Here is a 9,869-nt window from a genome sequence, read left to right as displayed (position 1 = left end):
TTCTACAATAGTTCTACAGTCACAAAGAGGCTTGTGGAAAAGGGAGCTGCCCGATTGAATTTTTTTTTTTTTTTTTAAAGGAACAAAACCAACACAACCGCAAACCAACAGAAACTGAATTCACGGCCCTCATTTCAACAGCTTCTCCTTCTGCCTTGACCGACCCACCCTCCTCCCAATATATCTCCCTCCCCTCCCCACCCCATCCCCACCCCATCCCATCCAGGAAGCAATGACATAGCTGAAAATGTAGGGAGAGGGCAGCACAGTGCACTTTCTACATAGATGATTGGGAACTGGAATAGTATATACAGAGAAACTGGGTCCTACACAGCCTTGCACATGCTCAGAGTTGATAGCGGTAAGGTGTGAAATTCTGCCTTTTTCTATCTAACACACTTAATTGAGAAAGTCAATTAAAGTGTATAAAAAAACCAACAAACCTGTGCATTTGAAAAAATTTAATGCCTAATTAGTACTTTAAAAATTTATCTATATAAAATGTACAAATAAAGGAGAGAATTTATGCTTACAGATATTTCGTTAAGCAGTATTTCTCCCTTTTGGATATTTGACTGCACATACCAAGTGGTATAATAGTTTCCATCTTCTAATGATGGAATATATATATATATATAATTTTTTTACCTATCCCTGGATGAAGTAATAGGAAGAGAATGGGTGAACTGGTTGCACAAGAGAAAAGAGAATGGATTGGGAGCAACATATGAACCTGCTAAAATCCTGCTGTCCAGATGTGCCCTACTATGCTGGTGGTAGATCTATCCCTCTTCTCAAAGCCACTCAAAGGAGAGGGGCTGGTGCACTCTGATTCACAGGCAATGAACTTAGGACATCAAAAGACAAATTAAAACTAGAGGTATGTATTAATAAGTAGTTATAAAATGTACACCATAATCTCCCTTTGGACAAACATTCTGAGTTATCTCTTCCAACATAAAATGAACAGTGTCAAAGGTTTGTCAGGTATTTTTCAAATCACTGAAACATACAGTCATCCACCAACACTGGATGAAAGATTGTTAAGAGGCAAATCACTGGGGACTGCTGTTGTTTTATCAGAGTCAAAGGCTCAAGAATCAAGACCCTTAGTTAGCATTTCAAAGTACATACTAAAAATAAGAGGCTGGATGGAATATGTGTGTTATGGCTGATTCACCAGGTGGTAAAAAAACAAGAGGTTCATTTCCTCTTTTTGATTGTTAATTGACCATCTCCATTTCTCCAAAGGCTGAATTAGGATTGCAAACAGCTTTCCTCTGAGATTCTGCTGTTAAGTGAGACTTACAGTATTTTGTGTCTCTGAGTGCTGAGTGGCAATATTTTTAAAAAAGAAAAAAAAGGTTATATTACACTTGATTCAAGAAAAACAAAGATTTCAATGAAGTCTGTCTATAAAGAAACATTCTTGGGGCTAGGTTTCAAGAGGTGTGTGTGTATAGGGAGTGGAGGGGATTTAAAAGGAGAAGCATTTTCCTGTCTCACTTTATTAATAATAATAATAATAATAATAATAAAAATAATATTAACAATAAGTTTAAGGAGCTTGGGTTGTTCTCCATGTCCCCGTCCGAGTCTCCCATAAGTGCCTCCTGCTGGAATGAAGTAGGAAATGAAAGGTTGGGTTCGGAGGAAAGGGTGTGGTTAACCCTCGAGATGTATATATAACATTTAAAAATGACAACATTGGGAGCTGCAAACAGTGAGGGAAACATACATTTTAAAAATAAAATAAAGAGAATTCACTTTTACACAAATTCTGTCCATGTGGTATGTAAAGAAAGTAAGGCTCTTTTTAATTATGAAAAGATTTTGTGCATGTTTCCCCCCATCCCAGAATCCATTTTTAGATGAGTTCTACTGTAAAATGTTCAAGATTGTGAAGAAAACCAAAACCCAGAACAAAATGAACCCAAAAAAAAAAAAAAAAAAAAGAGATCAGGTTTTCTAAAAAATAAAATAAACCAAAGAAAAATTCCTCTAAATCTACAGCAATATTTTAATGGAAAAAAAAGGTCCATTTTTCTCTGGTTTGTCAGTATAAAAGGTTCCTTTATTTATATATATTTAAGTTTTTAACTGTAAGTTCATCTTGCTCATCTTCTCATGTAAGGTCCATTGAGTGACTGCTTGGGCACACCAGCAGCATTCATATAGCTGTGATGGGAGGGGCCAGTGTACATCATGTTTCCATGAGGGTTTGGCTGCATAGGCTGCTGGGTATAAGCCTGGCTCCCCATCATTCCCATTTGCATCTGCATAGGATACTGTGCTGTCTGGTTCATGTAGGCAGGGTTACTATGGTAACTGCTGTTCATCATGGGCTGTGTCATTCGATAGCTGTTCATGGCATTCAAGGTGTTCATATTCATGGAATTGACATTATAGGCAGGAGTTGGCATTAAATTAACCCCCATGTTCATGCCACGCTGAACAGCCAATGCACGAGGGCCAGCCTGCATGGCAACCGCTGGTGGGCTGCGGCCATATAGCTGCTGCTGATGAGCAGCTGCAGAGGGCAGTGGTGCAGATTTGGAACGGATAGAAATGTGCCCCTTGACTGGCATTTGCCCTTGCAACCTCTGAGTGTGAGGAATGCCAATGTTGGTGGCAGACATGTTGCACTGTAGCAGAGGTGATGTGAGGTTCATGGTAGTGGATGCCAAGTTGGGGGGCGGTGTCATGGTGGCTTGTGCTTGAGGGGTCCCAGCTAATGGATGAGATGGTGCTAGCTGAGCGAGTCCTGTATTAGACAAAGAAACACTGGTTGCATAGGAAGTCACAGCAGGAGAATGGCTATAAGGCATGGCATGAGGGTCCATAATGGTGTTAGTCAGCTGTTGCAACTTGGCTAAACTGAAGGTGGCTGATGGTTGAGAGTAGCTGCCAGCACCAAAATCCCCTGGAATCCTCTCATAGATGCTTATGTTCCCAGTGCTTCCAGATTCTGGTATCTCCATGATCATAGGAGCTGGAGTGAAACTATTATTCATACTACATTGTGATAGCGGGGGCTGCTGTTGGGGTGGGGGTGGGGGCTGAGGCTGCTGGGGCTGAGGCTGCTGCTGTGGCTGCTGCTGCTGTTGCTGCTGCTGTGGCTGGGGTGGTGGAGGCTGTGGTGCTGGTTGTTGTTGTTGTTGTTGTTGCTGCTGCTGTTGCTGCTGCTGCTGCTGCTGTTGTTGCTGTGGTGGCGGCGGTGGTGGCTGCTGCTGGTTACTAGGAGGCCTCTCCACCACACAACTCTGAGGTGACTTGATATTGCAATTGGTAGTAGGCTGGACAGTGTTCTGCTGCAACAAGCTGCAGCTGTTGCCCATGTTTGCCATTTGCTGAGTGACAACACAACTGTTCTGGGTGAGGCTGCTAGATGATGACAACCCACCATAGGAGCAGCTGCTCTGAGAGGAGTTATTCCCACATATGCTGCTACCCATTGTGGAATCATAGCTGCTAGGGTTCTCGTAGTTCTCTGTGGTGCTCTCGATGCTGCCCAGATCACTGAAGCCACTGTCTACTACCTGCTGAGAGTGGTCTGATACGGAAGGCACATCCATCATGGGGCTGGTCTCCATGTTCTGCATAGAGGGTGCGGACAGGGATCCTTGTTCCGGGCTGATCTGTGTGTAACCACTCTCCAGGGCAGGCACATTGGGACTGCTGACTGAACGGACTGACTGGCTGGGATGAGACTGAACTGAGGATATTGGGCTATTATGTTCTGAAGCATGACAGTCTTCAACCATTGACATCTGAGGGTCTTCATCGGCCTGGGTGTAACTCTGCAGGGTCTGACAAGCTGCGAGTGTTTCTTCACAGTCCTGGTAGGCTCCCTCATGCTCATTGCTTTCTTCTTGAGTCAAAGACTGCACTGCTTGTACAGTTTCCAGATCCAGTTCACTATGAGGAATCTCTTCTTCCTCTTTTAATTCAATTAATTCTTCCTTAGTGTTGGAATCTTCTTCATGGTCATCCTCAGACCCCGGCATATGCTCTGATATCACGGATGTCTCATTGGAAGGCTGTTCCTCCTCAGAATCTGGTTCTGTTTCATCTTTATCCTTTATGGTCTCCCTACTGTTCTGCATATTAGTATCTAAAAAAGACTCTTGACCACTCGGCTCCTCCTTGATATCTTCTCTAATGGGCTGCTCCTCTGGCTCCTGTTTCTTTGTAGGTTCCAGATGACCATCATCTTCATCATCTGCATCATGGTCTTCATTCTGATTTGCCTCAGTGGTCACTTCATCGTCTTCCTCTTGCTCCTGTTCTTCCAGTTCTTGTGGCTCTTCTTCTGACTGCCTTTGTTCTTCTAAGATGCGAGGCTTCTCTTCTTCCTCCTCTACTTCAGGTTCTTTCATTTCAGTTTCAGGACTGTTGCTGCTGTCTACTGGAGAAGTGGCTCTAACTTCACTGCTGGTTGTGTCCTCTTCCTCTCCCTCTTCAACCTCTTCTGCTTCCACATGCATCTCCTCGTCCTTTCTTTCTTCCAATAAGGGCAAGTCTTTTTTTGGCTCTATAGTTTCTTCATTCTCTTGGGTTTTGGGTTTACGACCGGGTTTGGGAATGGGAACAATGGGCTCAACAATGCGCTCTTGAGTAGAAACAGCTAAGATTTCCCGATTCAACTTAAATCCGGGTTTTCGACCAGGTCTTTTCTTCCAGTGGATTGGTTTGCGGCTCTTGCCTTTGGGCCATCCCTTTTTCTTTTTCATAGGTGTGGATGTATCTGGCTCAAGGGAAGAACTGTTCACATCACGTTTCCGTAAAAGAGATACTGGCTTTAGGATAGGCGTGTCTGTATAGGAGGGATAAAAAAATAAAGACATTATATTTCTACTGTCTTTTCCCGAGACCAGCAGGTAAAAGAAATGATTTTATGAATTATCATTTTTATTCAGTGACTATAAGCTTTATAAAGATGCAAATAATAAGTAGCCATTAATACTTTTATCATGTATTTTTACTATGGAAGTGACAAATTGGCTTATTCTTTTTTTTTTTTTCTTTTCCTGCTTTTAATTCATGTCATCTTTCCGGTGTTCTTAGTTTCCACAAAATCATTACTTGAGGTAGAATTATTAGCCAATTACTGCAGACAATGTTGTTTGGATGGAAATAGCTGCAAGGCATTTAGTCCCTAAACAAATAAGTTAAAGCACAATAATATTTAGTAGATAAAACTTTCATATATTTTCCCTTTTCTGTGATAAAATATACATAACATAAAACTTATTTTAACTTATTTATAAGTGTACAGTTCAGTGGCATTAAATACATTCACAATCCCCATTTATTTTTTTGTATTGGGGATTGAACTCAGGGGCATTCAACCACTGAGCCACATCCCCAGCCCTATTTTGTATTTCAATTAGAAGACAGGGTTTTACTGAGTTGCTTACTACCTCACTTTTGCTGAGGCTGGCTTTGAACTCGCAATCCTCCTGTCTCAGCCTCCTGAGCCGCTGGGATTATAAATGTGCTCCACTGTGCACGACTCCCATTAATTTTTAAAGGTTAAGAATACCAAGGCAAGAATGGGATTTGGGAAGGAAAGCTAAAAGGGTTTAGCTAATGGTAACTTGAAAGTAAAGAAAGGAAATGGCTTCATAAGAGACATCTATCCAAATCAGCAGGAATTTAAACAGGGTACACTATTGTAGAGCAGAGTGATAAAAAACAGGATGTAAAGTGCTAAATTTATAAGACAAATTTTTAGTTTCTTAGTAGTATATTTCAAAAATATAACAAATAAAACTTTGGAGAATCATTAAAATAAAGAATTCAGTCATCTTATCACTGTATTAAAAGCATGTTATACAAAAACATAGGAGTAAAGGAAATGCAAGTTATTTACTAGATTTGAAAAAAAGATTTTAAAAAGTAGAATAAAAAACTCAACAAATTAATGCATAAAAGCTAAAGGTAAAAAGCTGATTTCTTCAAATTTACCCAGCAAAGCTCAGTTTGAACCCAGGTAAGGCAAACATACTATAGATGGGGGAAGCATTATATATGATGGCAAAACTTAAGGCTAGAATGCAAATGCCTAGTTTTTGACCTAGTTCATATTATGAGCCCTTATTTTTTGTATCTCCAAAGAGTAATAAAACAAAACTATTTTAAATGTAAATAAGATTTTTATCTATATCATAAAACTTAAAATTCATGAGTTATTGCTACTATTCATTAGAAATTTACTACTAATTGAATAAGACACATTAGAGATGGTTCAGGAAGGGCTCCTGAACAGATCTGTGGTAAGTTCTAATTTATATAAATCTGCTCTTATTGAAGAATGGTCTTCTTAGCATTTACTCATTTAGCAATATTTACTAAGTTGCCTATCACAAGCACTCAGCACAAAGCAATGAACAAAACAAAGTCCAGAGAGTTACATACTCTAGTAAATGGCTATTCTACCTTTCTGATACTAAGTCCCATTCACCCACTAACTAAAAGTTCAGATAAAGAATAAGAAAGAATTAGGCAAAAAAGAACAGTATCCTAACTATTTAGAGTAAAATATTTTCTACAGAGGCAAAAACAGGTCCGGAACTAAAGGAGAAACTAATGGAAGAATCAGCATGGATATATTTGATACAAACTTTAAAGATTGCCACATGTTTGTTTTCTTGCTTGGTGAGTTGTGTTCATTTTTCAACCTTTTGTTGAAGGGCTTACAGCTATTATTCCTATGTATTTAAAGACAATAAAACTATAAGTAAACAATTCTGTAAAACATACCATCAGCATCGTCTGACTCCTCATCTTCCTCTTCATCTTTAGACTTCCTTTTAGATGATCGACACCTGAGAACATCCTGTGAGGACAAACGATGGAAGTATCCTCTATGGAAGAGTTCATTTTCATCTTCTTCTTCTTCTTCTTCTTCATCAATCTCGTATGTGGGTTCTAACCGTGGCATTGGTCTCTCAGAGTCAGAGTCTTCAAAAGGTTCATCTAACACTTCTGTGGTCTCAGAAATAGTTTCTGTGACTACACTGCTATTGTGATGCTTGCGCTTTCGGACTCTCCTTCTTCGGTGAAGAATTGGTTTCTATTTAATAGAGAAATCAAATACATATAGTAATGAACAATGTTTTGGATACTAACAACATGAAAAGAGTTTAAAAACCTAATAGAATTATCATATATAAAATGAAGGTGCTCTTTGCCAGAAAATATTTTAAACATTATTTCTAAATATTAACATACTATGTTTAAAGTATTAAGAATATAAAGATGTTGAATAATTGAATACAAATTTGCAGAAAAACAGGCAAGCACATTCAAAAAGCAGGTATAATTTTCTTATTAGTAATTCAGTTATATTTAACATCCTAAAGAGTTACTTATTTCAATAATGAAATGACCCAGAGGCTAGTCCATTAACTTATTTCTTTTTTCCTCAAGAGCAAAAAAGGAATAAAACACTCTTATTCTCTGAAGGTTAGCAGCTCAGTAAAGCTATATGCCATCTTCATGAACTATCCATAAAAAAGTTTTAGTGGAGTGTAGAAATATAGAGTAGAAATGTATTTACTTGATATTAGTGATGCATTTCAAAAGCCAAATAAATCTGCTATTGAAATTTGGCATATTTGGCACACCTTTGCACTGGGTTGACCTAGTATCTTGAATGACATAGACAATGTCATTCAAGTATCACAAAGTAATAGAGATGATGTGCCAGGAATTATCTAATCCAATCCTTTCACTATAGAAGCTAAAAAGGCTATAGGACTTGCTCAAGGTCACATATCTATTTAGTATACAAATCATAATAGTCTCTTAATTCCTAATTTCTTTAAGAATGTCAAAAGTAGTTGCACATGATCTCACTCTCTTTTTTATACAAGGAAACAGCATTTTTTTTTTTTTTTACTTTACAAATAAGCAATATAAGCCCAAGGAGAGCAAATATATATTCTTCATGACCATGTAATGAAGAGAAGAATTAGTCAATGTTCAATTTTTGCCTACTTGAAATCTACTGGTCCTAACTAAAAACACAATTTTCAAATTAGATGGGAAATGGCCTTACTCCTTGGAGAAATGGCAGGAAAGACACAAGATAAACTTGGAGAATCTTATGCTGCCAGAAAATAAGAAAGTGTTCAAAACAAAACAAAATCTACAATGATAGGGAGTATGTATGTTAAAGAGACAGGGGCAAAACTGAAAGAGATCTGAATGGCCAAAGATAGAAAGATTTGGGCAACAAATTAAAAAATGTAATAGTATTAGTTTATAAATTGAAATAGCAGATGAATGTCTTGAGTTCATATTGATATAAGCAAATATATGAGTAAATCAATATATGTGGGGAAAATGGATAAATCTCCCAAGCAAATAATTTGTGCAAATACTCCGCTCTTAGGATAATTACTCGTATCTTAAGTGTGAGACTTTCCTCCAGTATGGTATGCAAAAGGAGAAAAAAAAAGAGTTACTTGATAATGAAGAAATCTGACAAGCACTACCTGGGTTAAAATCAATAATGAGAAGTCATATTGATAATATATACCTTGTAAATGAAACACATTGATACACAGATATTGATAGAAACCCTTAATATGATATGTTGAGAATGGCACTTTACTTCTTTGGTCTTCTTCTCAAAGACATATAACCCCATTCTAATATCATAAGGAATATTCTACAAAATACCTGAGCAGTAATCTTTACAACTGTTAAAACCATCAAAACAAGGAAGGACTGAGAAATTGTCACAACCAAGAAGAGCCTGAAGTCATATGACAACTAAATGCAATACGATATGTTGGATGGGATCCTAAACAGAAAAAAGGATATTAGGGAAAACTGGAAATTTGCATAAGTACAGACTCTGGCAACTAATTAACCCACAACGGATCACTAATTATGAAAAATATACCATACTAACCTAAGAGGTTAATAATAGGGGAAACTGGGTATGGACTTTGTAGAAACTTTGTACTTTTTTTTACTTTTTGTAATAATGATGTGTATCTTAAAATGTTCTTTAAAAGTCATTATTTTTCAAATGGCCCTATTAGAGAAAGAAAACATTTCATTGTTTTGGATGAAGGCTGTCACCCATTACTACAGAGTAGGGCTCATCCAGGGAGCCGACATACTTTAGTCTTACTAGCCCATGGCAGTGCTAAAAGCTTGTTTTATATAGCCTGGGATATTTCTGGTATTTGGTAGTCCCTCCTTACCAGTGGTTTCACTTTCCATGGTTTCAGTTACTCACGGTCAATTGCAGTCCAAAATATTAAATGGAAAACCATGAAATTATTCACAATTTTTAAATTTCATGCCATTCTGAATAATGTGATGAAATCTCACACTATCTTTCTCCTTCCTGCCCTAAATGTGAATCATGTATTTGTTCCAGGTATTCACACTATGTGTTACCATCTGTCTGTCACTAACCATCTAAGTTATCAGATAGACTGTCCCAGTATTATAGAGCTATGTCCAAGTAACCCTTATTTTACTTAGTACCCAAAGCATAAGAGAAGTGATGCTTACAAGTGAGATAAGTCAAAGAGATACAGTAAAGTGCTTCCTTTAAGGGAAAAGGTGAAAGTATAGTAAGATTTTGAGAGAGACCACATTCACAACTTTTATTATAGTATATAGTTTTAAGAATTCTATTTTGCTATTATTGTTGTTAATCTCTTATTGTGCCTGATTTGAACATTCAATCAGCAAGGTAAAAATGGTTTGCTCTCAAATAAACTTCTGACTTCTATGTTCATTCCCATGAACCAAAGAAGTCACACATATTTCAAATGTTCCCTGGGAAGATCATAAGTTACAATACATTGAAGTTTAACATTTAAAAAATAACATACTAG

The 9,869-nt window shown here is 37.7% G+C and overlaps 1 protein-coding gene across 5 annotated transcripts in view; it reads right to left on the bottom strand.

Moving 5' to 3' along the window:
- Positions 1-213: 213 nt before the first annotated feature.
- Positions 214-9,869, bottom strand: part of Kat6a (lysine acetyltransferase 6A) — a 104,422-nt gene continuing 94,766 nt past the window's right edge. For all 5 annotated transcript variants that reach the window (XM_076853803.1, XM_076853807.1, XM_076853805.1 and 2 more), the window contains 2 exons: positions 6,766-7,078; positions 214-4,816 (listed from right to left, as the gene is read on the bottom strand). In XM_076853803.1, coding sequence (XP_076709918.1) covers positions 2,118-4,816; positions 6,766-7,078 — 3,012 coding nt within the window. In that variant the 3' untranslated portion in view covers positions 214-2,117. The remainder of the gene's footprint in view (positions 4,817-6,765; positions 7,079-9,869) is intronic.

The sequence above is a fragment of the Callospermophilus lateralis genome, chromosome 4 (assembly GCF_048772815.1).
Source record: "Callospermophilus lateralis isolate mCalLat2 chromosome 4, mCalLat2.hap1, whole genome shotgun sequence".
NCBI lineage: Eukaryota > Metazoa > Chordata > Mammalia > Rodentia > Sciuridae > Callospermophilus > Callospermophilus lateralis.
The sequence above is the reverse complement of the archived record's forward strand: the minus strand, read 5'-3'. Positions and strand labels throughout refer to the sequence as shown.